At 53.7% G+C, this 27017-nt stretch overlaps 2 protein-coding genes across 3 annotated transcripts; both read left to right on the forward strand.

The window, feature by feature from the left end:
- The first annotated feature begins 1201 nt into the window (after window positions 1-1201).
- On the forward strand, window positions 1202-8547 carry LOC148218034 (class I histocompatibility antigen, F10 alpha chain-like). Of its 2 annotated transcripts, none has more exons than XM_088158150.1 (8): window positions 1202-1312; window positions 2971-3234; window positions 3540-3812; window positions 4889-5161; window positions 5254-5361; window positions 5460-5495; window positions 5615-5646; window positions 7326-8547. In XM_088158150.1, exons 1-7 carry the CDS (start codon window positions 1237-1239, stop codon window positions 5638-5640), a joined length of 1056 nt encoding a protein of 351 aa, XP_088014276.1. In that variant the 5' UTR covers window positions 1202-1236; the 3' UTR covers window positions 5641-5646; window positions 7326-8547. The 2 variants fall into 2 exon arrangements, with proteins under 2 accessions (XP_088014276.1, XP_088014277.1); XM_088158151.1 differs by having other exon boundaries at window positions 7340-8547.
- A 345-nt stretch (window positions 8548-8892) lies between these two features.
- On the forward strand, window positions 8893-16145 carry LOC148218035 (uncharacterized). Its single transcript, XM_088158156.1, has 2 exons — window positions 8893-9044; window positions 14739-16145. Exon 2 carries the CDS (start codon window positions 14865-14867, stop codon window positions 15519-15521), a length of 657 nt encoding a protein of 218 aa, XP_088014282.1. The 5' UTR covers window positions 8893-9044; window positions 14739-14864; the 3' UTR covers window positions 15522-16145.
- Window positions 16146-27017: the final 10872 nt, after the last annotated feature.

Raw genomic sequence — 27017 nt, forward strand, 5'->3', positions numbered from 1 at the left:
ATCCAATTTATTTTTCCCTTTACTTAGCCAATGTCCTAATTATTCTACTTCTAGTTCTGTGAATTCTAATTTAGCTTTGGATACCTTCAAACCCTGTTGTCCTAAAAAGTTTAGAAGTCATATAGGCCCATTTCTCGTCTTTTTCTGCTATTAATAGATCAACTACATATTGTAACCATTTCACCTCTTCTGGTAGCTCAAAAGATTGCATTAATTCTTCTAGGGCTGCCCAAAGACATTGGTAGAGCCCTGAGGCAATAGTGTCCAAAGCAGTTGTTGTTTCCTGCCTTTATCAGGATATTCCCATTCAAAGGCAAAGCAATCTCTGCTGCTTTCCTCTAACGGGCATGCCCAGAAGGCATCTTTTAGATCTATTACACTATACCAAGTGTAGTCAGGGGACAACTCTTTTAAGAGAGTGTAAGGGTTTGCTACTACAGGAAATTTGATGACAGTTCGCTGATTTATAGCCCTCAAATCCTGTACCAATCTGTAATTCCCATCTGTCTTTTTGACAGGCAGAATAGGAGTATTATGTGGGGACATACATGGTTCTGAAGCCCCTTGTGGCAAAAGGTTTTCTGTGACAGGCTTAAGGTCCGGGCTCCCTTCTAATGATATTGGATATTGACGAACTCGGATTGGCAAATCAGGATCAGTGATTGTCACTTTGATAGGTTTCATTTTTAACTTCCCTTTTTCCCCAGGGGTGTACCACACCTCAGGACATATTTGCTCCTCGTCCTTTTCGTTAAGGCATAAATTTTAAGTTGCCCTCGGGATACTTCAATTTTCAAGTCCAATGCTATTATTAAATCCTTCCCCAATAAATTATTTTGTGTCTCTGACAGTAACAGGAGATCATTTAATCTAATTTTGATTTGGGTCTCAATTTATACATTTTTTAATAACAAAGATCCGAAACGGCTTATCCGGCGCTTTCTTAAGGGGGTCCCAGGTGGTTCTCAGAGGGCTTCGGGGGATCGCAGCGGGGATCCAGAGGGATCCAGAGGAATTCTGTGGAATTCCGACGTCCCCTCCCCCCGCGCGCGCTCCCTCGGTCTCTTTCGCTTTCGCGTCCCAACATGAGAGGCCGGGATCTACCCGGCGACCGATGACGTCCTCAGACATCGGTCTGCCATTGGTGAAAAGAAAATATCGGCGCCAATGGCGAAGCCGGAGACTGCTCTAAAGGCGGGGCCAGTGCTGGGTACGGGCCCGCAGCGGAGCAGCGCGATGGCTCCAGCGCTGGGTCTGGGGCTGCTCTTGGGGCTCCTGGGGCTCCTCTGGGATCCGGGGGACGCGACGAAAGGTGAGTGGGACGCCTGAAATCGCGACCACTCTGTACACCCTCCCACCGGTATCCCCATTTTGTGTCCTGTGACCCCCCCATCCCATTCCCCAGCGCCAGGACCCCCTGTACCCCCTCATCTGGCACCGGGACCCCCTGAAACCCCATTCCTGAGGATCAGGATCCCTTTGAACCCCGAATCGCGGACCGGGAACCCCCCTGAACTTCCCATATCGGGCACCGCGACCCCCCAAACCTTCATTCCCGGGTACGGGAGACCCCTCCATAGCCCATTTTGGGTCCTGTGACCCCCTCCCAAGCCCTTCCTCGGCGCTAGGATCCCCTGTACCCCCATTTCTGGGCACGGAGACTCCGTTGAGCACCAATTTCCGGGCACCGAGACCCCCCCTGTAGTCCCTTATCTGGCACCGGGACCACCCTGAACCCCCATTCCTGGGCACAGAGACACCCCTGAATCTCCATTTCCGGCCTTGGGACCCCCCTGCTCCTCCTTTTCCGGCATCCCGCTTTTCCCAGACCGCAGATCCGCTTTTTTCCTTGACCTTTGGACCCCCCGGATCTCCCAGCTTTCCGTGTCCTCCCCGTTTTCCACTCCCGCCGCTTCCCGAAACGGAGTCCAAGAGGGTCCCCGGCGTCCCAGGGGTCTCATGGGGGTCGCAGCGGGGATCCAATGGGATCCAGATGAACTCCCTGGAATTCCCCCTTTCCCGCATCCCCTCCCCCACCGCTCTCCCTCGGTCTCTTTCCCGTCTCCCAGGCTGCGCCTCCGGGATCCGCTCGCCTCTCCCATCCCCAGACCCCCCCTTTCCCGTGACCCAGGGACCCCCTGAACCCCCATTCCTGCCTTTCCCAGCTCCCAGACCCCGCTTTCCCGCAACACCCGGGACCCCTGAACCACTTTCCTGGGCACAGGGACATTCTGGATCCCCGATCCCTCCTCTCCCAGTCCCTTCCTTGACCTTGGACCCTTCCCGGCTCTCCACATTCTGCTTCCTGCCCCCCCAGTCTCTGCGTCCCCCCAGTTCTCCACACCCTGTTTGTCCTGTGGTAGGTCCCAGGGAGTCGGGGGGGTGCCCTGGGGGGTCGTGGAGGGTCCCGGGGGGATTCTGGGCTCTGGGCACCCCCTGAATTTTTAATCCTGAGCACTGGTGCCCCCTGCCTTTCCTTATCCAGTACCAATCCCCCCTGCACCCCCTTTCCCATCCATTCTGCCTTTCCTATTTCCAGACTCCCCCTTTCCTTGACCCTGAGACCCCCTGGACATTGATTCCTGCTTTTCTCCGCCCCCCAGGCCTCCTTTCCCTCTGCATCAAGGACCCCTGAGCTCCCCATTCCAGCTGTCCCAGGTCTCCCCACCTTGTGACCCCTTTTTCCTTGGCTGGGGACCCCTGGACCCCCTTTCCTGGGCACAGGGATCTCCTGCCACCCCCATCCCATCTCTCCTAAACTTTGTATCCCCCTTTCCTGGGCACAGGGATACCCTGGAACCCCATCCCACCTCTCCCAGTTCTTGTATCTCCCTTTCCTTGGCACAGGGAGTCCCCTGAGCCCCCATTGTTGGACACTGGGGCCCCATGCACCCCATTCCAGGCTCTCCCAGTTTCTCTTTCATTCATCCATGACCCCCTCAACCCCCCCAAATCTCCGTGTCCCTCCAGTTCTCCACTCCCTGCGCTTCCTGTCTGTGGGGGTGTCGGAGCCCAGCCCGGGGATCCCCCAGTTCATGTCCATGGGGTACCTGGATGGGATCCCCTTCACACGCTATGACAGCGAGCGGGGCCGGATGGAGCCGCTGACACAGTGGATGAAGGATGGAGCCGATCCGGAATATTGGGATAGCCAGACCGAGTTCTATGAGAGGGGCCAGCACGTGACTGCTGGGAACCTGGAGACATTGCAGGACCGATACAACCAGAGCACGGGTGAGTGGGGGGGATCTGTGGGGCTGGGATGGGATCTGTGGTGCTGGGATGTGGATCCATGGTGCTGGGATGAGATTTATGGGATTTGGATGTGGATTCACAGGGTGCCAAAGGGGCTGAGATGGGGATACATCCATTAAGCTGGTATGGGATATCTTGTGATCCATGGGCTGGGATGTGGATCCTTGGGGCTGAGAGGAGGCTCTGTGGGTCTCCATCAGACTCTGGGGCTCCATAGGGTTGGAATGGGGCTCTGTGGGGATAGGAGACAATTCCATGGTTCTCTGTGGGTACAATCCCCGCAGGTCTGCACACATTGTTGCGAATTACGGGCTGTGACCTCCTGTCTGATGGGAGCATCCGTGGATCCTACCGGAGTGGCTACGATGGGCAAGATTTCATCTCCTTTGACCTGGGATCTGGGAGATTTGTGACGGCCAACAGCGCTGCTGAGGTCACCAGGAGGTACTGGGAACATGAAAATTATGCTAAGAGTTTGAAGAATACCCTGGAGCACGAATGTCCAGAATGGCTGCAGAAATACGTTGGATATGGGCAGAAGGAGCTGGACCACAAAGGTGGGAGCAGAATTCCTGTGGGAATGTGGGATTTGGGAATGGAGGACTTGGGAACACGGTAATTCCTGTGAGAATTCCATGTGCAGATCTTGCCCCCGTTCTATTCTAGTGGGAATTGCATGGGCAGGTCTCACCCCCGTCCCATTCGCATGGAATTCCATGGGCAGGTCTCATCCTCATCCCATTCCCATAGAATTCTGACACAGTTCCCCTTTGCCCACTCAAGCTAGGGTCGCCCTGCTAGCTCCGAGGCGAGCCTGTGCCGAGAGTGGCCTTTTCCCAGGATCCTGGGAACCCGAGATAAAGGTAGAGCTCCAAGCTCTTGCTGCGATGATACCGGTCCAAGGGAAGGAAAAGAGCGCAGGAGAGTCCTTTTGTAATTCCAGGATAGGATTTATTGGAGAGGGATAGAGAACCAACCACGGTCACGGAGGAGGAACCACAGAAGGCAGGGAACACAGACTTGCAGCAACTTAAATAGGGGCCCTCCCCCATGGGAGGGTACAATACAGCAACCAACCGCTACAGCTTAGGGGTGTGACATAAGGTGGGACTAAGTTTACATACAACCAATAGAGGGAAACATAGGCGGAGACTATAATGCAACATCGAATCATGTACCAAGAAGGGGATGACTGATACAGAATATGCTGGAAAGATAGGAGGGGCGAAGGGGGATTGACAGCCATGTGGGTTGGGGCTAGGGTGACGAGCAGGGAAGAATCTGGAATATAGGAGGGGTTCGGGGATGATGGACATGGGTAGAGGCCGGAAGGGGAGAATCCAAAACATATCAAACTAGGGGTGTAACATAGGAGTGAACCATTGTAGAACTAAGTACAAACCAATTAACACAATATAAAACCAGGCACTATGACAATTCCATGGGCAGGTCTCACCCCCATCACGTTCCCATTGAATTCCATTGGCAGATCTCTCCCTCATCCCATTCTAGGGGGAATTCCATGGGCAGATCTCACCCCCATCCCATTCCCATGGAATTCCATGGTTAGATCTTGCCCCCATCCCATTCCCATGGAATTCCATGGGCAGATCTCACCGTAATCCCATTCCAGAGCCCCCTGATGTCCATGTGTCTGGAAAAGAGGAACACGGGACGCTGATCTTGTCCTGCCACGCGTACGGATTCTACCCCAGCTCCATCGCAGTCAACTGGGTGAAGGGGGATGAAATCTGGGATCAGGAGACGGAGTGGGGCGGGATCGTTCCCAACAGCGACGGCACCTTCCACACCTGGGCCAGGATCGAGGCGCGGCCGGAGGAGCGGGAGCAGTACCGGTGCCGGGTGGAGCATCCTGGAATGTTGGAGCCCGGGATCTACGCTTGGGGTGAGGCTGGGAATGTGGAATGTGGGAATTGGGAATTTGGAATGCCCAAATGGGGATTCCCCTCCCCCTCCTCACCATCCCTCGTTTCCCAGAGCCGACAGCTGGCAGGAATCTCACTGTGGTGGTCGCTGTGTCCATCATCGCTGCCATCATCATCCTCATTGTCCTCATTGGATTCATTGTCTGGAAGCGCCAATCCGGTAACACACGGGATGGGGGTTGGGAAGGGGCACGGATCCACCTGGCACTGTTCTGGGAATCCTGTGCCACCAACGCTGATCCTTCTGTTTTTCCACAGGGAGGAGGGACAGGAATGAATACAGCATGGCAGCCAGTGAGTACCAGTGGTGGATCCAGCTCTGGATCCCCTCTGTGCAGATCCCAGGATGGATGCTGGGGTTAATCCTGGTGTGTGATCCGTGCTAGAATCTCATGGATCTTCTCTTTCTGCAGGAAATGATGTGGGAACAACGGCTTGACCACAGGTACGGAGCGGGATGAGGGTGGGATTCCAGAGAGGGATCAGGGCAGGATTGGACTGATTGGGATCAGGGAGGGATTCTGGATCAGAGTAGGGGTCCAGAACAGGATCAGATGGAATTGTGGAGTGGGATTGGGGCTGGATTCTGGAGCGGGATCAGGTGGGATGGATGGGGCAGGATTGGTGCAGGGTGGATGGGGCAGGATTTGTGTGAGATGGATGGGGCAGGATTGGTTGGAATTCCAGAGAGGGATTGGGACAGGATGGGTGGGGCGGGATTACGTGGAATGGATGGAACAGGATTGGTGTGGGATGGATGAAGTGGGATCAGGGAGGTGTTCCAGAGCAGGATCAGTTGGATGGATGGAGCAAGTTTGAGGCAGGATCAGGTGGAATTCCGGAGCAGCTCCCGCTCTCCATGGGCTCCAGCAAGGTCCATCCTGCGGGATGGGGACAGGGACAGGGTGACACCGTGACCCTCTCTCATCCCGGCAGGAATCACTGCCTGAGCGATCCACAGAGCTGGATCCAGCCCCTTCCTGTGGTAGTCGATTTGGCTGAGATGGACTGGGATTTAGCCCAAATTCCCTATAAAGAAAGCACAAATTTAAGACCTTGGGAGGCAGGCTGTTAAAAAGCAAGGCCTTAGACATGAGGTCTGGCCCCTGCCCTGCAGATGCAGAGGCTTTAGCCTAAAACCATGGGCTTTGTAAGGACATGTCAGGCATGCCTAGGCACGTTCCTAATTCTCATTTGTCTTTGGACCTTTGCCCTCGGGTATCCCTGTGTATATCCCTCCCCCTGGTCTTTGGATGCAGCCTCTCAGATCACATGTTCACAAATGGATTAAAAGGATATCACAGGATATCACAGGCACCATAATTCCCATCCTCCTCCTCCTCCTCCTCCTCCTCCTCCTTCTCCTCCTCCTCCTCCTTCTTCTCCTTCTCCGTCTCCTTCTCCGTCTCCTTCTCCGTCTCCTTCTCCGTCTCCTTCTCCGTCTCCTTCTCCGTCTCCTTCTCCGTCTCCTTCTCCGTCTCCTTCTCCGTCTCCTTCTCCGTCTCCTTCTCCGTCTCCTTCTCCGTCTCCTTCTCCGTCTCCTTTCTCCGTCTCCTTTCTCCGTCTCCTTTCTCCGTCTCCTTTCTCCGTCTCCTTCTCCGTCTCCTTCTCCGTCTCCTTCTCCGTCTCCTTCTCCGTCTCCTTCTCCGTCTCCTTCTCCGTCTCCTTCTCCGTCTCCTTCTCCGTCTCCTTCTCCGTCTCCTTCTCCGTCTCCTTCTCCGTCTCCTTCTCCGTCTCCTTCTCCGTCTCCTTCTCCGTCTCCTTCTCCGTCTCCTTCTCCGTCTCCTTCTCCGTCTCCTTCTCCGTCTCCTTCTCCGTCTCCTTCTCCGTCTCCTTCTCCGTCTCCTTCTCCGTCTCCTTCTCCGTCTCCTTCTCCGTCTCCTTCTCCGTCTCCTTCTCCGTCTCCTTCTCCGTCTCCTTCTCCGTCTCCTTCTCCGTCTCCTTCTCCGTCTCCTCCTTATTATTATTATTAGCCACGCTGTAACCCGGTCAGGCTGGTGAAGTTGTCACAAAGGGAAAAACCCCCATTGCATTACAGCAGGGAGCCATATCAGATTCCACGTGTTCCAGGTTAAATTCACATGGAGGGGAAACTGCATTTACAGAGATATCTAATGGCTTTAGGTTCCATGTTGCAGAAGCTCCAGAATTACATCCTGCTATCCAGACCCATAGGACTGGACACACCTGCACATCCCTTCCAGCCTGGACTGGGTCTATGTGAAGTGATGGGACAACGATCCTCTACAAGCCAAGTGGAGAGGACCATTCCAAGTCCTGCTGACCACCCTCACCTCAGTCAAAGTTGCTGGCAAAGGACCCTGGATTCACTGCTCCAGAGTTAAGAAGGGTTCTGCTCCGGAAACAACTGAACATGCAGAGACTGATGCAGATGAAAACATGTTTTAAATTATTCCTCTTCTGTGCCTAAAGAACTGTTTGTAATAATCAGGATTCGTCTTTGCATGATAGCCAACTGTGCAAGACATTACTACTGTTAGATATTTACTGTTATATATTTATATATTATTAGATATTTATCTGTTGTTAGATGTTTACTGTTGTTTGATATTTATCTATTAGATATTTATTTACTGTTAGATATTTACTGTTGTTACATATTTATCTATTTATTGGGGGTTAGGTTTCTTTTCTTTTGTTCCTTCTTACCTATAGAATTTTTCCCATGAATTGCTAGAAAATTCTAACTGCAGCTACTTGTTGGTGCTTTAGAAAACAAAAGGTTGGCCTGGCCCAGGTAAAAAGGAGGATGGGGGTGGGCAGCTACTCAAGGCTTTGGGTTTTGGAAGACACGTTTGGAGCTGCTCTTGCTCAAGGAGAGGAAGTCCCCATGACCCAGCACAGAGCTGCTGCTCCTTCTCCTCTGGGGTGAGCCTCTGCTCGTAAGAGCAGCCACTGACCTAAGGCCTTATTAACCCCTTCCTCACTAAAAGAGGCACCGATCACCCTCTGCTCACACCCAGCTGCCGCTGCGCGCTGCTCCTTCAGCGCTGCTCTGAGTTTCTCTGCGCTGAAGCCCCGCCCTGCCCTGCCCTGCTGGGACGTCCTGAGGTTCCAACTCCTGCCGAAAAACTCTCTGATACATCTCGTCCACCAGCCCAACATCTTTTGTTCATTCCTGCTGTTCTAGCTTAGTGCTCTTCAGAGTCCTGCAGGGGCACTGGGATTGACTGCCCCAGGGCTTTGAGAAGCAAATCCTCTCCTCCATCCTTTCCCATCTCGGCCAGAAATGCTGTCACAGGCTCCCTGGTTCTGTTTGTTATTAATTCCACAGTTGTTGTTTTCTTGCCTTGTTATACATACCAGTAAGAAACTGTTATTCCTATCTCGTATCTTCGATTAAAACCCCCTTAGTTTCAAAATTATAATAATTCAGAGGGAGGGGTTTACATTCTCCAGTCCGAGGGAGAGTCCTGCCTTCCCTAGCAAACACATGTCTTTCAAACTGAAAGAAATTTTGGTGCCCAACATTCTCTGCGGAGAACTTTGTTTGTGTTTCCAGGCCAATGGCGCCTCGGGCCCGGGCCCGTTCCAGGGCTGTTCCTCATCTCCGCCTTTGCCCTCCCACAGCCCGGGGGGCCCTGAGAGCGCGGGCCGAGGCTGGGCCGTGTGCAGAGCCCGGCCCTCGCTGCCATTGGCTGATTGTGCCAATGTCACTCCTGGTTGTCGCGCGCTGATTGGGCAGAGCGGGGACAAGCCCCGCCCATTAGGCGGGGTGCAGCAAAGGCGCCATTGTCGGACAGTTTGTGTGGGCCCGGCAGCGGCGGCAGCTGCCCAAGTCCGGTGAAGCCGCGGTGGAGCTCGGAGGCGGCCCCAGCGCAGGTGGGAGCCGCGCTCGGTTGTGCGGGGGCTCGGGGCTCGCTGCGGGCCTCGGGGGCGGCAGGGGGCTCTGGCCGGTTGGTTGTGCCGGTGCCGGCCCGTGTTGGCGCTGGGCTGAGGGCGCTGCGGGAGCGGCTGCCCGCGGTCTCCTTCCCGCTGGGGCCTCGGCAGGAGCCGGTGCCGGAGCAGCGCTGGCTCGTCCCGGTTGCTGTGGGTGGCACAGAGGTGTCTGCCCTGTGCCCGAGGCTGTGCGGGAAAATTCCCGTGTCCAGAGGTTTGTGTGCCCGCAGGAGACAGAGGAGTCCTGTAAAAGTGATTTTATTGATGGACAAAGGGAGACGCCATGCGGCATTTGCCATGCGGTCTCTCCAGTTGTTGTAGTACGCAGTCTCCTTTTTATCCTCATTTTCCCGGCTGCATTCCGCCTCTCCCTTTCGCCACCGACTGAGGTACTTTGAAGGCTCAGACTTCCCGATCCGACTACTGCATGTCCTCGTTAATATGTACCTCTCCTTTTGTATAACATCCGATATTCATGGCTCTGTTAAGTGTTTCTCCTTCTCGAAGGTCAGGCACTGAGCGGGATCTTGGCTGAGCAGCTGTCTCTGGAAATTAGTAACAGTTTCTGAAAACGATGGTTTCTCCCATTACTTCCTTTTATACAAATCCCTGGCCCTATCTCCAGGCATATTCATCTTACTCTACTCAAATCCTCTTCTTATTTTCTCAGTAATTATCTTTACTGACTTTAATTACCATTGGCTTAGTCTCTTTTCCTGCGTCCCCTTTGGTTTGGGATTATTCTCAGTGACCTCACTGCCTGTCCTTTTGTAGCCGTTTCTGGATCAGGAGGCCTGGCTGCCACCTGCATCCCCTTGCTCACCTGCTGAATGAGCTGCACTCAGCAAGGTGTCGTGCATGGTAAAAAGATGAGAGTTGCTGCAGCACATCAGAGGAGGAATTGCATTCGTTTAACCCATGGAACCCCAAAAACTTGTCTAATTTTCATCCTTTCTACATTTCTACCAGAATATGAGCTACTTTCCTTTGTTATCTATTTCACCAGTTTTCCGTTATTATCTGTTTGCAAATAGCAGTTTGAATAATCTAATTTTCCACAAATGTGGCCTTCATCTTTGGCGTGGTTTGGTTGTCATGAAGGTCAGGAGCTGGGTTTGCCTGCTTCATTATTATTTCGAGGACATCTTGTAATCTAATGCTGTAGTACAAATGATAAATGGGTCCTTGTCCCCAGCAGTTTTAATCTGTGTTTCTAAAGCTCTTTTGACTGCCTGGAACCAAAGGTTCTCTTCCAGAGCAGGAATTGCATGACTCACATGTGGCCCCCCCACAATCTGCTTTTTATTTGCTATCTTTAGTGTTAGAGAGTCAAGGCATTACTTGATTCTGGGCAGGATGTGCAACAGAAATAATTTCATCCACACATAAGTGCCCGGGTTGTGCAGAGAAAATCATTCCATGACACGTGAGTTTTACTGGATTTTTCCTGAACTTTATACAGTCTTAAACCCTTTGGAATCCGTTGGTTTAGTGTTCATTGCTTCTAAGTTGGATAGTTCTTAATATTTGGTATCCTATTGGCCCCGTATTACTTTTCCTCTGATGTTAATTAGGGCCACATTCCTGGATTTCCTTCTCAGCCTTTTCCAGACCAGGTGCCTCCATGTATGCCGGGGGCAGTGTCTGGAGTGGGTGTTCCTTGATGTTTGCTGATGTTTCCTTGATGTTTGGTAGCCTTGTGGGTATCTTTTGGGCTATTCCCAGTCTGTTGAGATGTTAAACTCATGTTCATTTAATGTAACATCCCTTTAAAAACACACTTAATAATTCCTTTCTCCAAGACAAATGCAAATCAAGCCTGCCTAGAGAAATAATTCTGAAAACATTTTTCAACTTGGTATATATTCCAGCAATGGAATCCCCGGCAGCCCAGTGTGTGAGTGTAACTGAGGGGCAGAGTGGAATTGTGCCGTTGTCTTCCCCAGCAGCTGTGGCAGTGCAGGCACAGAAAGCAGCGAAGCTCCAGCAGTGGCAGCAAGGATTGGCCCCAGTGTGTGGAGATGCCAAAGGAGGGTGCCCAGGCAGAGGATTTCAGCAGAGGATCTGTGGGCAGGCCCAGGGGCTTGGCCCGATGTGGAGCCCTGGCTGCTGCTGCGTTGCCTTCAGTGCAGGGTCAGTGGTGCCCTCCCACGCTGCTCCTGCAGCCGGGAATTCCAAATCTGCGGGGCTTGAGAGCCCCTGAGCCCAGGGTGAGGGGTCCCCCCGTGTTGAGCTGTGCTGGCGGCTGTTTCTGTGCTCAGGGACTCTTGGAATGGGCCACGGCACTTGGCCACCAGTGGTGCTTCTTTGCACTCCTTAGGCAGGACCCGATGTCCTGGGTGGATGTTGTGAACAGCAAAGTGCCAAGGCAGGGTCTGTGCCAGCCCAGCTTCCTGTGGCAGAGATTTCACAAGAGACAGGATTCTGGCCACAGACTGCTTGAAATATCCATCCCTTATCTCCAGCCCGCACTAGGTGGAGAATTACCAGGGCAATGAATTGCAAAGATCACTTCCAAGGGAGATAATTGAATATCTGCCCTGGGTCTGGCTCTTATTCTTGCCCAAGCCAATGGCAAAAGCTGTATCCATTGCATCTTGGTTTCTATCACCAGCTTCCAAAGGTGTTTCTTTATTTCCCCATTCCTTCTTTCTACCTGCCCTGAGCTCTGGGGGTGCAAGGGCTTGTGGAGGTCCCATTGTATTCCTAAAGCAGCCATAACCCCCTGAAGGATCTTTGCTGTAAAAAGTTCCCCATCTGAGAGTCTGTTTTTTCCACAATCCTTTATCTTGGAGTTGTTTTAGAAATACCTTAATAAACGATCCAGAGATTGCTGAACAATGTCACAGTGTTAGCTGGTTTACACTGGGCAGTGAATTTGGCCTCTGCTAAGAGAAGTGGCCTGGCCTAACAGCAGGCCCCCAGAGAACAGAGATAGGCTGGAACTCATTGGGTTACATCCTTGTCTATCTTCAATTCTGTCCTAAGCTGCAGGGGCTATTGCTCAGAGGGCTGAGCAGCCTAAACTTGGAACCAATCACAGGCGCTTACCTGGGAACATTAAGAAAGATATTTAAGAAGAAGTCAGAAAAATAAAGAGGACTTTTTCATAAGGATCAGAGAGTGCTGTGTTTTCTGTCTCAAGTACAGCAGCAGTCGACTCAACAGAAGAAGTCAGAATAGCTTTTTTCACCCTGTTAGCTGCCATGCTGTCACCAGCAGATATTTGAGCCTTCCTGCTCAGGGCATTTCAGTGCCAGGCTCTTCCAAGCACACCCAGCTCTGCCGGTTGAGCTGACCATGCAGGGGTAACCTGAGCTTGGTCTAATTCCCTTTCCTTTATCAGAGCGTGTCTTGGAGCTCTTTTCCCTTCTCCTGCCCTTGAAGACTCATCCATAAACACATTTTGTCCCTCAGGCCAGGGAATTTCCCCTAAATCTCTCCCAGCCTGGCTCTGGAGCTCTGTCACTTGAATGCAGTCATGGGTTTGTTCCCAGCCCCCTGTGCAGGCTGTTCAAACAGGAGCCTGGGTTAAACCCTTGCCCTGTCCTCAGTTCTAAATCCTCCTGTGCCACTGAACAAGTTTCATTCTGTAATCACCGAGCACTGCTCATCCATGTAGAGGCTCCTTTGGTTATCAAAGCTTTCACTTGGTGCCAGACTTGAACAACAGGAGATCTGCTGCCATCAGTTTTTGGGCCTCAGGTCCCATTAAAGCTGTGGCTGCACAATTCTGCAGACAATGAGACCACTCTGGCCACTGGGCTAAACATTTTAGCATGAGAATTCCTTTGGCATGGCCCTGTTTAACATCCACATCCAATTCAAATTTTTTTTCTGAGTCTGGTAGAGCCATGGCTGCAGCATCAATCATTTGTTTATTTCATTATCTTAAGTTTTGTTCCATTTCTTGTATCCATACCACAGCATTGAGACTATCTGGTGTTTAAAAGTCACTCAGTGTTCTGGCTAGAACAGAGAATCCTCAATCCAGATCCTGCAATTTCCTATTAGTCGTCATACTTCTTGCAACTCCTTTTTAATCCTGGGTTATTTCTGAGCTTCCCTGGTCTCTCTCTGGGTCAATACACCAGAAGCCTGCAGTCAAAATATGTCCCAAATATTTTACCTTTTTCTCCACCATTTGCCCTTTTTTTTAATCAAATATTTAAAGATGCTGTTTAGCCTGATTTCACAGAGGCTTCTTCTACCACTTCTTGTCCTCCTGATTGCAGCAAGTCATCCACATCCTGCATTAACCCAATCCCTGGGGGTGGGGTAAATTCTTGTGATATTTTCTGCAAGGCTTGCCCCAATAAGGCTGGTGCTTCCATGCATCCCTGCAGAAGGACCGTCCATGTCTTTTCCATTTTCCCTTCTATCTCTTGTTCCCACTCAAAGGCAAAATCCAGTTTACCATCCTGTGTGAGTGGGCATCCCCAGAAAGCATCTTTGCCATCAAGGACTGAATGGTGTCAGTGTGAGGAGGGCACCTGGTTGAAGATGGTGTAAGGATGTGAGAGCCCCTGGGTGCTTGGGTCTTAATATGCACTCCACTTTTGTACAGCTAGTGATATTCATGGCTCTGTTAAGTCTTTGTTCTTCTGGGAGTTCATGAATTGAGCAGGACCTTGGCTGAGCAGCAGTCTGTGTGGTCAATTAATAACATTTTCTGACCCTGATGGCTTCTGCTGTCCCTTCCTTATGTCCACGTCCCCGGCCCTGTGTCCAAGCGGATTCGCAGCCTGTGTTTGTAGAGACCCTTTGCTGTTGTTCCTTGCATGGGGGTCCCCCGTTTTGGGGCCATCCCCCCTGGAGCAGGGTGTCCCGGCTTGGTGCAGCCCCGCCCCTCGGGCAGCGCTGAGCCAATGAGAGCGCGCGGCGGTGATGACGCAGCAGTGTCCAGGCAGAGCCGCAGCTCCCAGCGTTGCCCACCTGGAGCCACCTGCGCCCGGCCCGGGCCCCAGCGCCCCCCGGCAGGGGAATTTGGGGAGGTGGGAGGGGGGGGAGCGCCAAGGCCGGGCCCCCCCGCGCTGTGGTGGCGGCAGCGGCTGCAGTGGGGAGCGAGTGCGGGCGGGAGCGGCCGAGAGCCCAGCGCTGCCCCAGCCCGAGCTGCCCCAGCTCCATCGCTGCCCCTGCGCTGGGATGCTGTGGGTTTGGGGGGAAGAGGGAGCCGGCAGTGGAGCAGGAGAAGGGAAGGCGAAGCAGGGTTGAAGAACAAGATGATCAAACGCCGCACGTGGGAGGAGAAGTTGGGATTGTGGAGGGGAAAGAGGAATAATGGGAGGAAGAGGAGTGTGAGGAAGAGCAAGGATACAGGAAGAGGAGGAACAGAAACAGGAAGCACCACAAGTTTCCACCCCTCCCTGTGTCTGGAGCCTCTCCCCCAGTCCCAGGAGCATTGCTCCCCCCCCCACATTCAGCAGGTGGCCGAAGAGGGGGATCCATGATTTTCAGAGGGGCGAATTTTGGTGTTTCTCAGCTTTAGTGGGCTAAATGTTGGTGCCGTGGTTTCTTTGCGGGGCCTGAATCTTTTTATTTTGGAGGTATTTTTGGCTAAATCTTGCTTTTGGGAGAGTTTTTGATTTGTGTCTTTATGCTTGGATAATTTTTGGACTGCATTGTTGTATTTTGCAGGGTCTTACAGACAGAAGATGCTCAATGACTTCCTGAATTGCACTTTGGAAGGAGGAACCGTCAGCCCAAGGTGCTCTCTTGTGTTTTCCCCCAAACCAGGATTTGTCATTCCCAAGGCGTGGGTGGATGGAGGAGGTAGAAAAGCCCTGTAGATCCCTCTCGAGGAGGGGCTGCAAACCCAGCCCAGGGAGCTGCGAGGAGGAAAGACCCTCCCTGAGCCGGGAAGGCGGCCGGAGATCCAGACAGAGCTCAGAGCTGGTGGAGAAGCCTCCTGGAGGGGAGAAGCCCCACAAGTGCTTGGAATGTGGGAAGGGTTTCAGCTGGAGCTCTGAGCTGATCCGACACCAGAGGATCCACACTGGGGAAAAGCCCTATGAGTGTGGGAAATGCGGGAAGAGCTTCAGGACTATTTCAACTCTGATGAAGCACCAGGTGATCCACACAGGGGAACGGCCCTACACCTGCTTGGAATGTGGGAAGAGCTTTGGGTGGATGTCCTACCTGAGAAACCACCAGCGCATCCACACTGGGGAGAGGCCCTACGAGTGTCCCAAGTGTGGGAAGAGGTTTCAGACCAGCTCCCATCTCCTCCTACATGAGCGGATTCACACAGAGGAGAGGCCCTTCCGCTGCCCCGACTGCGGGAAGGGATTCAACCGCAACTCCCATCTCACTGACCACCGGCGCATCCACACTGGGGAGAGGCCCTACGAGTGTCCTGAGTGTGGGAAGAGCTTCTCAGACAGCTCTAACTTGACCAAACACCAACGAAGGCTCCACTAAGGGAAGCCCTGTGAGTGCCCCGAGTGTGGGAAGAGCTTCGTGCTCTGCTCCAGCTCCATCTCCCATGGGAGGATCGGTGTTGGATGATCCCCAGTGACCCCCGTTGAGCAGAGCCCTGGTGATGTTTGGTCCTGGTGATCCGTGTTGGGAAGACACCTGGCTGACGGAACTCTGCCTCATCCTGTCTCCCTGTGGGTACCTGGATGAACACAGGGGCAGGAACGTCCATCAGGATCCAAACTGACATTGGGAATTTCTTGGGGAGAGTGAACTTGTTGACTTTCAACCCTAGGAAATCTTTGTTCAATCCTATCTTCTGGTGGCATTCAGGAATACTGAATGGTCTTGAAGGTCCTTTCCAACCTCAATGATCTTGCAATTTTGATTTTTTATTACTAAAGCATGTCTTCTGCAGCCAAATCATGATGAACTGGGGCAAAGACCAAGATTTTGGAGACAGTGGGGTGGAAACACCTCCGGAAAAGGTTCTTCCCTCCCACCCAAGCACATGGATCCTCAGCCAGCATGGACACAGAAATAATTTTCTTTTGGCCTTGATTTCCTTTTCATTTCTCTTCATCCCTTTAAAACATCCAACACTGGCTTGAAAATAAAGACACTGAACTGAGACATGGGTGGGGACATGGGGGGACAATGACATGGTGGGGACACAGACATGGAGAGTGACATGGGGACACATGGACATGGAGGGGGACGTGGCCATTCGTGGTGACATGGGGGGACACAGGCATGGATGGAGATGTGGGGGACAGTGACAGGGATGGAAACATGGTGGGGACACAGCCATGGGTGAGGACATGGTGGGACATGGCCAGTGACATGTGGGGACACGGCCACGGCCGGTGCCATGGGGGGAACTTGCAGGGGCTGTGGGGGATGCTGGCTTGGAGGGAGTTGAGGGTTCCTGGCAGGGACTTGGGGCTGGCTGAGGCCTTTGGGGACCCCAGGCCGAGCGGCTCCGGCTGCGCTGGGAGACCCTGGCGGAGGTTCTGGGGCAGCTGCTCAAGGACCCCCTGCCCTGGAGCCCCAGCCGGGCATTGGGCTCCTGGAAGGGAAGGAACGTCCTTGTCCCCAGCAGGACAGATTTCTTATTTCTTGCAGGTGCAAACGGTTCTCTTACCAGAATAGCTTGTTGTGTTAATTGTTGCCATGCTGAAGATTGTTTTCACATGGGTACAAGCAAGTAACTTAGCTGCACATAGAAGAAGTGACAGGCTAGCTATTAATTTAGCAGAGAGCAAGGCCTGATTTTATGAGACCTTTTATAATTTGTCTACCTGACTGCAACATCTCACCCTTTTTCATTAGTTCAAAGAAGGCTCATATGTTCTGATGATAAAATAGCTCTCTCTTGTGAGGGTGTTATCTCATTAAGGTTATCACTGGTTATCTGTTAGATATGGGATAAGATACATAAAAGACCGATTACAATCAACAAAACGTAGCAAATTCTATCATGTCATTGACACAGGGTTTCACAGCATGAAGAAAAAAAAGCATAATGTCCAGTGTGTCCTAGGGAAATGGAAAGAAATGACCATTGTTTTAAAGTCCAAATACTTCGTTAGCTGGAAATGTTGATCTTTGACATCCCTGAATGTGCTCTTGGATCCTGGAACAGGGAATAACTGAAGAAGGTTAGTAGGAACACTATACCATGATGATGACACAGGGCTTTTGTTGGCAATTTGCCTGTAAATTTCCAGACACAGCCATGTCTTGGCAGTCCCGCTTCTGGTTTTGTTCTGGCCACGAAGGCTGCATGGTGATTAGGTTCTTTTTCTTCTCACTGGGCTTCATTTTCTTGGAGGCAACTGATGTTTGGCTGAATGAACAGGTGACTACTTTGAACTTGTTGATGATAAAAACATATGCATACCTTTTCCTTAAGTTAATGAATTAATTAGGCTTTTTCATTGTACATTCAATTGAAGAGCCTTACATAAAAATATTTTACTTTTTTTGGAATAAATATTGAAAAAAATTTTTATAAATATGTAAATATTTAGGAGCTAATTCCCCCTTCCTTGTTTTAAAAACAGCATGCATTACTCTTGCCATGAACATGAAGGGAAGTTCAAAACCGTACATGTAGTAAAACCAAAAACTTACAGTAATTGGGAATAATTCTGATACAACAATCCAAAACATTTCCGATAACAGATATAATTAAAAACACTTGTGAAATTAGATGATTACCAAACATTAAAACATTGTACCATCATCCCAGTGTCTGCAACAGCTGATAAACCTCAAATCAGTGAAGAACTGGATAAGCGTCTATTGGGGGTTGGTTTTTCCTTTCCTCTCTGCCTGTGGAATTTTTTTCCCATTGACATGCTAAGAAGCACTGATGGTTAGGTCCCAGCACCAGGGAGAGCCTCCCTGGTTTTTTGGGAGTTTCTCTCGGAGGGCGGGGGGAGGGAAAGGGGGAACACGGTGAGATTGGAAGCAGGTAAAGGAGGGTGGGGGGCAGTTGCTGGCTCTCGCTCGCTTTTGGCTCTCGGAGCAGAAAGGTCATTGCTACCCCCCCACCATCCCAACGCCGGGAGCTGCCTCTCTGTTTTGGACCCCGCACCCCTGCTTGGACGCCCTCCTGCTTCAGCTTGCTGTTTTCCCAGCATCCTGCCTCTCCTCCATCCCTTCCCATCTGGGACACAGCTGCCATCACCCCCAGCCCCTGCAGGTGCCGGGATCGTCACATCTGCCCCGTCCACCGGGAATCTGCCAGCGCTCACTGCCAGCGGTGACGGTGACTGCAGCACAGGGGAAAAGTGCCTGAGGCCCAGAAGGACTGGAACTGGGTTCCTGTTCTGCTTCTTGTTAATTCCAGAGTTGTTCTGTTTGCCTTCTTAGATATACTAGTAAAGAACTGTCATTCCTGTCCCCAAAACTTTGCCTGAGAGCCCCTTAATTTCAAAATTATACTGATTCAGAGGGAGGGATTTGTTTTCTCCATTTCAAGGGAAGGCCCTGTTTTGTATGGGTTTTGATTTTTTCTTGGTGGTTGTTTTGTTTGCCTGTTTTGTTGGGTCACAGTTTTGGTTTTGTTATTTGGTTGGGGTTTTTTCCAGTTACCCGTAGGAATCAGGTTGTGATTTGGATTGTAAAGTTTTGAAGACAGGTGTTGCACATAAAGGTTGTTTTTGTTTTTAAAGTCATCTCACACACAGCTCTGCAAGGCCCTGTGACTTTGAGGACTGTGAGCTCTAACAAATTGTGCATGAATAGGAAACTTGTAGTTCCGATCTGCATTACACACAGCAAAATGTAAAGTGTTTGGAATGGAATCAATTCTAACCTTTTTTTTTTTTTTTTTTTTTTTTTGCTGCCATGCCATAAATTGTGTCAGATTCATCAATGAATTCGGTTCTTCCAGGATGGAGTGTGCAAGGATAATCCCTTAGCTCCTGTGTGGAGCTGGTGTGCACCAGGCCAGACACAGCACTGTCACCCATAGCCAGCCTCTGTCTGCACAGAGAGCAGGGAGCTGCAGCTCTGAGGAACTCAGGGCTTGGTGAGCAAACACACCAAACCCCTCATTTAGATCAGTTCCTTTACTGGACTATTTGTTGCTATGTATTTAGTATATATTTATTTATCGTATATGCTGCTGGTATATTTTTATATCCCCACCCAAAGCTGAAAAAAAAGAACCCTGTCAGTTTGCTTTAGCTGTGAAGTCAAGAGACTCATTTCAACAGGTTCCAGCTTTGCTCCTTGTTTGAATTCAAAGCAAGCAAAAACCTCTTCTGTTGGTCACATCAAACCAACATAAGTCTGAGAAAGACAGAAGAGTGTAAAAAATAGTTCATTTTCTAGTACTTACAATCTTCTAATTCAGCCATGGGATAATTATGCCATAATTCACTAGATCAAATAACTGGAAAAAGCAGTGGAAAATAAGTTTTTTTAAATTGAGTTTTAAAAAAGTGAATTAATTTCATAAACAAAACCATGTAGTAAAAATACAGTAATTTAAACTTCTCAAAGCCCTTTGATAATGGAGCCCTGCACCCCAGTCATGTGCAGTGCAGCCTCAGCTGTCCCTTTGAGCCCAGAGCTGCCAAGGATCAGGGCTGGGATGAGCCTTCACCCAAAAGTGAATCCAAAATCAGTCGAGAACAGGGCTCACACACAGAGCAAAGTCGCAAGGCCAGAGCCAAACCTTCATCAGGTTGGATTTGTTTAAACACTGAATTGTAGAAAATTTGCTCATCCTGTAACATCATTATTACCATGAAACTTTACATGAGCTGCTAAATAACCACATTCCCATCCTGAAATGCATTCCCAAATATTGTTGTGAACTTGCTCTGCCTCTGCCGCTGCTCCTGGGGCTGCTCTTGGCCACGCAGCCTCAGTGGGAGCCAGCACTGGCTGCAGCCCCAGCGGGCTCCCCAGGACAAGGCCCAGCAATTAAGAGGCCAATTAAAGCACTGGGCAGCAGCAGAACCCTTATCAGAGTTATTTGGACAACAGGGACTTGCCACAGCTCCACAGCAGCATGACCATGAGCCAGGCTACCAATGCAATGAGCAGAGTTTTAATAAAACTGTGGAGAAAAATCAGCAACTTACCGTCCTATCTGATAGAGCTTCCGAATGCCAAAATAGCAGCAGAGCAGGACAAGTGGCACAGTGAACATTGTCACTACTGTGCCGATCATGCAGGTCCTGCGCACATCCTGGGGGCAGACAATTCTTGGAAGGCGCTCTGGATCCTGAGCATCTATTCCTGTTTCAGGGATAACATCTGTGGGAGCAATGGGGAGCGTGAGCCCGTGCTGTGCTCCACTGCTGAGCTGGCAGCTCGCTGCATACGGCCAGGACGTTCTCTGTTTGCCCCAGAGCTGGGGCCTGCAGGCACCTTGGCACCCCTTGGCACAGGCTGTGCCACCCAACAAAGCCCAGGAGGCCGGGAGGAGAGCCCGGGGCCAGCGCAGCTGCTTGGGCAGTCGCTGCTTCCAGGGAGCCGCGCCCAACCCATCCCTGAGCAGCCACTGCCAGCCCCGACCCTCCCTGCCCCGTGACAGCTCCCCCAGCCCAAGGGGACAGAGCCAGGCCCTGTCAGGACACACTGGAGCCCTGCTCTCCCCCTCTGCCCTTTCCCCACCATGGTCACCCCTTGCAGCCCCTCCCAGGTTTTGGGCGGTGTCTCCCACGGAGGGATCCCAGCAGGATTGCTCAGCCTGGCTGAGCCTGGCACAGCAATCACCTTCTGTGGCTCTGCCTGGCATCTCCTCCCTTTGTGTACCAGGGGCTGGCACGGAGCCATTGCTTCCTCCAGGAAGCGCTGCCTTCACCAAGGCCTTTTGGTCCACCTCTGGAGAAAGGAAGAGGCGCGGCTGGATCAGATGGAACCATTCCCCATTGGGGAGGGGGCATCTTCAATAAGTAATATTTGTCCTAGACATGGATAAGGATCAGGAAAAGGCCCGGGCTCTTGGGGTTGCCACGGGGCCCTCCCTCCTCCAAACAGCCACCCCTCCTGATCTACCCTGAGACCAGGAAATTTCAGGGGATCTCAGGGTGTGCATGGCCTATGGGACACTTTGGGATCCCTGTCAGATGATGCCAAAGGCCTTCCTGCAGAGGCTGGGGAGAAGCTGCAGCCAGGCCAGGCTGGGAAACAGCCCTGCAGGCTGTGACAGCAGCAGTGGGACAGCGAGGCTGCCATGGATCCCTTCCTGCTGTGCCGGGCACGGCGTGTCCAGATGTGCAGAGAAAGCCCCCGGCTGCTGAGTGTCAGGAGAAGGCTGAGGGAAATGCACCCACCACGGCGTCTCTGCAGATCACTCAGCATCTGGTCCAGCAGTTTGGCTGCCTCCAGGGATTTCTTGTTTCCTGTTTCTTGGGCCTTGCCTGTTGGTGGATCTTAGAGCAAAGTAATTCCACTTCATGTGGATGGATTCCACAAAAGCAGTGCTCAGCTTGTGGGGTCAGCAGGTACACACTACTCACTCCTGCTATGGGAATTGGATTTGGACACAGCATCCAGCCCTGGAGCTTGAAAAGTGCTCCCTGCAGACACACCTGTAACTCAACAGCCACACAAGCTTCTGTCACCTGGTTTCTGCCAGGTTGCTAATGATTATTCTGTGAGGGGAAGTTAAGAACTTACCTGCAGAAGCTCCCAAGAGTTCCAAATCATCTTCCACCCAACTTCGTTGAGAAGCCTTCCCAGGAACCTCACCTAGAAGGGAGCACAGATCAGAAGCATTTGCATGGTGTGCTGGGATCCCCTTCTGCCTTAGGGAACTGGGCAGTGCAAGGAAGGGAAATGCACCCACCACGGTGTCTCTCCAGATCACTTAGCATCTGGTCCAGATGTTTGGCTGCCTCCAGAGATTTCTGGTCTCCTGTGTCTTGGCTCTTGGCTTTTGGAAGACCTTAGAGCAAAATAGTTGCACTTCATATGTATGCATAGGGTGAGGCTGTGGGAACCAGATGTGAATAGACATGGCCAAAGCTGCAGAGGGGCCTGAGGAGCTCTATGGTAGCTCTGGTCACTCTGCACACTCTCTCCATGCCCTGTTCAACATCCCTGGAGGGGAAACCAGGCCAGCCCAGGGCCCCTGCGGGCTCTCTCCCTCCCACAGAGGAAAACCTCCCTAAAGCCCTATGGAAAACCATCCCCAACGCTCCCTGGGGAGAAGGCAGCGCTGTCCCAGGAAAGGGGAGCCAGGCCCCCCAGCTCACCTGCTCCCTGTGCTCTCCACGGAGCTGCCTGGGCAGCCCTGGCAGGCAGGGCCAGTGCCAGGAGGAGCAGGAGGAAGAGGCGCAGAGCAAGGGCCATGGTGCCTTGCCCTGTGCCAGTCCCGCAGCTCTTGCTGCCCCCGCTGTCCTGACACCGCTGTCCCAATGTCAGCACCACTGCCGCCGCCGCCGCTGCTGCCGCAGCAGTTGTGCTCAAGGCCTGACTGCTCGGTGCCTGTGGTGCTGTGCAACCACGGGGCTCTGGCACCTCGGGGACCTCAGAGCCTGCTGTGACCTCATGGCCAGGGTGGAATTTTGTGGGGAGTGGGATCTATGTTCTTTGGGAAGGAGCTCATCCTGCCCAGCAGCTCTGTCCAAGGGCTGTGACACAGTCCCAGCCCAGCTGATCTCACAGCCTGGGGGATGAAGGGATGGAGAGCAGCTCTGCCAGGAAGGGCTTGCAGGTGCTGCTAGATGAGAGGCTGGACATGAGCCAGCAATGACACATCCAAAGGAGTGAATGTTGAAGGAGGTGATTTCACCCCTCTGGTCTGATGAGACCACACCTGGAGTACTGCATCCAGCTCTGGGTCCCAACACAGGAAGGACATGGTCCCGTTGGAGCTAGTCCAGAGGAGGGACAAAATGATCTGAGGGCTGGAGCCTGTCTGCTTTGGAAACAGGCTGGGAAGCTGGGGGTGTTCATGCTGGAAGAGAGAAGGCTCCAGGGAGACCTGATTGCTACGTTTCAGTAACTTAAGGGGACTTGTAAAAAAGATGGCACAGAATTTTTAGTGGGGTCTGCCTTCTCCGGGCAGGCCTTGGCAGCACCGCAGCCCTTCATGGCCTCCCACTGTCCCGTGCCCTCCACGCCTCCCCCAGGCCTGCCTGGCTGCTGAAGGAGCTCCAGAGGAGCCGCATCAAGAGGCACCTCAGAGCCCTCAGCAATCCAGCCAGCAACACACGGGCAGGACACAGATGGCGCTTCCAGGCTGGCAGAGGGGTGCTGGCCATCTCCAGGGACCGGTCTCTCAGGGATCCCCGCCGCAGCTCCGGCCTCTGCCCGCCCGCTCTGTCGGAAGCCTTAAGGCTTCCACAGAACCACCAAAGGCCAAGGGTCTTTTGGCCACTTTCCCTTCCACACCGCACGCTTGGCCAACTTGCCGAGCACAAGCACCCTTTTTGCCCTCTTCCCCACTGGCCTGAAGACTCTGGGCACCAAAAGAAAGCTCCTGGACCTCTGTGTATGACAACAGCAATTTACTAATCCTACAGTGGGGTGAAACAAAGTGCTTGCAGAGCAGAGGTGTTCCCTGCAGGCTCAGGTGGCCCCAGCAGACGCAGCCTCCCAGATCAGTTCTCCACAGTGCTCACACAGGACAACCAGCCCCTGAGACACAGGGAAGGCCGTGACTTCCAGAGCCGGCGGAATCCATCTCGCATCTGCTGGAGTCGGGAGGAGGGAATGCTCTGTACAACGCTGTTGATGTACAGAGTCTGAAGAGCCAGGCATGAGATGGCAGGGCTGGTGTCATCTGTCATGTCCTGAAGGGCTGGAAGAGAGAGGAACAGAGCCACAGTCAGAGCCTGCATCTGCAGGGACCTGGGGAGACCCTCCTGCCCCATCCATCACACACGGCAGCTCTTGCCATAGCCTGGAGGAAGCAGGAGACAGCGAGGATCAGCTGGAAGACGCTCGCCACGAATGTCCCTCCCGCAGGCCCCTGGAAGGTCTCTGTGCTCTGCCCACGCCGCCCCTCGTGCGCGCAGGGAGCAGAGCCCTCCCAGCCGGGGCAGGGAACGCAGCTGCCAGCGCCAGGCCCCGCTGACAGCCCGCTGGCCTCACTCACCCCTGCACATGAGCTGCAACTCTCGCTGCTGCTCTCTCAGGAACCGCCCGGCCATCCCTGCCAACACAGAGCCTGTCACGGCCCCAGCCGCACAGCTGCCCCGCAGCGGCGCTGCCAGCCCTGCGGCCACAGCAGCGCCTTCCCCTGCAGGGCTCAGGCCCGGCCCTCGCCGCATCCTGACGCCCAAGGACACGGCTGCGAGAGGGCGGCAGCGGCGCCGAGGGCAGGCGGGGCTCCAGAGCCCCGGCCCGGATGGCGCTGCCGGGGCAGCAGGCGGGGCTGGGGCCGAGCTGCGGCGGGGCGGGGAGGGAGCCGGGCTTGTGGCTCACCAAGAAACCTGACGGCCGCCTCTCGCAGGGGCTCCTGTGGGCTCCGCAGGTACGGCAGCGCCTGGCGCAGCAGCTCGGCCGCTCGGCTCCTGTCCTGTGCCAGCTGGAGAGAGCGGCAGGGCACGGAGGGAAGGGTTGGCGCGGGCTCTGTCCCTTGGCCCCGGCCTGCCCTGCCCGCACAGCCCTGAGCGGGGCAGAGGGCCCGGCAAGGCGCGGGCTTGATGGAGCTCGGGGCTCCATCAGCTCCGGCCCTGGGGCCAGAGGAGCCTGGAGAAGAGCCCGCGTGGGCAGCCCAGGGAAGGGAGCAGCGTTCTTACCAAGCACTCGCCAAACCTCCACATCTGATCCGCCATCAGCAGGTGCTCAAGATCTCTCCTCTTCAGGAAGCTTAGTGCAGAAAGCAGCGTTTCACAAGAGGCCTGCAGAGCAGCAGAGACCCAGAGATGGCACGGCAGCCCAGGGCACAGGAGCTGCCTCCCTGTGCCAAGGCCAGGAGGAGGCTGGAGCCCATGAGGTGCCCGGGTGCAGGGAGACAGCTGAGCCCCCTGCCAGGAGGACAGCAGCGCCCAGGAGTCCTCACCTCTGCCACACGCATGTTCTCATCGTGGCAGTTGAAGAAGAGTGGCAGCAGGCTCTTGCTCACAAGCATCTTGAGGGGCTTTTTACCCTTGGCCGCTACCAACCTCATCACCTCTTGGAAGAGGCGAATGGAGAGCAGCTGCACATGGCGGTTGTCCTGTTGGAAAGGAAGCAAAAGCCCTCCTCATCAGCTGCTCCAGGCCCCTCTGTGCACAGGCCCAAAAATCCACGGGGCTCCACACTTGGGGACAGCACCCAGTGGCCGTGGCTGGGGGCACAGAGCCTTACGTTGTCCAGCAGTGGCCAGAGCGCGCCAGCCAGCCGCAGGGCGATGGGGCTGGGTATTGCGAGGTGTCTGTGCGAGAGCAGAAAGCTGAGCACCGCGACGGTCATCTCAACGATGTCTTCATCTGCATCCCGCAACAGGTCCACAAGGCTTTCTGTCAGGCTGTACATTCTAATGCTCTGCATGGAAGACAAGGCAGGGCAAGCCCACGCTGCTGCTGCTGCTGCTGCCGTGGAGCCCAGGGGCCGAAGGCCTGTCCTGAAGCACTCGGGCAGCTGAACAGCAACGCAGGAGAGCTGGGAGCAGCTGCCACAGCTCCCAAAGCCCAGCCAAGCCCAAGGGGCTGCTTTCCCCAGCCCCACGCTGCCCGCACAGCTTCAGCCGCTGCTGTCTTCTCACCATCGAGGGGTCCTTGCTGAGCTGCACGAGGCCTCTGAGCACCAGGCGACGCATCTCCCTGGACGTGCTCTGCAGGCGCCTTGCCATGATCTCCAGGAGGCTGTCACCCCATTCTTTGATGTCCAGGAGGTCCAGGACCTGAAAGGCACAAAGCAGTGACCGTGGTGCCCAGCTGGCAGGAGCTCAGAACTGCACAGGGCTGAGCCAAGGCAGCAGCACAGGTCACGGGCACTGTCCCAGGCAGCTGCGGCTGTGAGAGGGCAGAGAGGTGGGAGGCAGCTCAGCTGTGCTGCCCATGGGGCTCACCTCCACAAGGAACGCCATGGCAGGCAGCTGCCAGTCTGAAATGTCTTGGCTGAGGAGCTCCAAGAGGCAGGAGATGAAGCTGCAACACCAGATCATGGAGACACAGCGCATCTCCCTGGTGGGGGGAAAAGGCATCATTGCCCCTGAGCCGAGAGGGCAAAGCTCTCCCAGGAGTGACCCACGGAGCTCTGATCTTTTCCCAAGCACCCCGTGGGCGCTTTGGGAGGCGGCTGTTCCCGGGCACCCTCCTGTGCCAGCCTTTTCCAGTCTGCTCGTGCGTCTCTTTGTGACAAAGCCCTCTCACCCCATGCCCATGGGAACTGTGTGGGGCACCCTGGGCACAAGTGCCGGGGGCAGCAGGGAGAAGGGGGTCTCACCTGGCCAGGAGTCCCACTGCATAGTGGTGGGTGTCAGTACAGAGCAGCGTGTCCCAGCCAGCCTTGCCTTCCATGGCTACCACAACACGCTCACAGTGCACTCAGCAGAGCAGGACCTTCAGGGTCTGCACCGCAAACCTGTGTGCAGAGCAAAGCCCAGGTGATGCTGGCAGCCCTGGCTCCTGCCTTGAAAGGGATGGGGACACTGGGAGGACTGGGATGGAGCACCTTTGGGGGTTGGTGGCAAGGCCCAGTTGCTCCTGGCACCCCTTCCAGAAGGTATCAACCTCCTCTGGCGTATCCAGTGCGCTGATGTAAACTTGGAAGAGCAGACACAGAAAGAGACGGGGAAAATACTCCAACACTATAGGTGGGCACCAGGTCAGGTTGAAGACCCTCCACAGTGTCACGGTTGCCTGCAAAAAATGAACCACCCAGAGACAACACTCAGTGCCAAGACATCCGTGTGGCAGGGCCCGAGCATGCCAGGGAGAGGCCGGGGGAGACACCGTGGGGTCACCCAGCCTGGTGCCCCTGAACTTTGCCCCTAAGGCAGGTTTCAGCGCAGTGCCTGAGGCAGAGAGATGCAGCTGGGGGGAGGACAGAGAGCTAGCTGCTGGAGAGGTGGCCTAGGGGCAAGCCAAGGTCAGT

Source organism: Sturnus vulgaris, unplaced genomic scaffold (genome assembly GCF_052056855.1).
Source record: "Sturnus vulgaris isolate bStuVul1 unplaced genomic scaffold, bStuVul1.hap1 Scaffold_195, whole genome shotgun sequence".
Lineage (NCBI taxonomy): Eukaryota > Metazoa > Chordata > Aves > Passeriformes > Sturnidae > Sturnus > Sturnus vulgaris.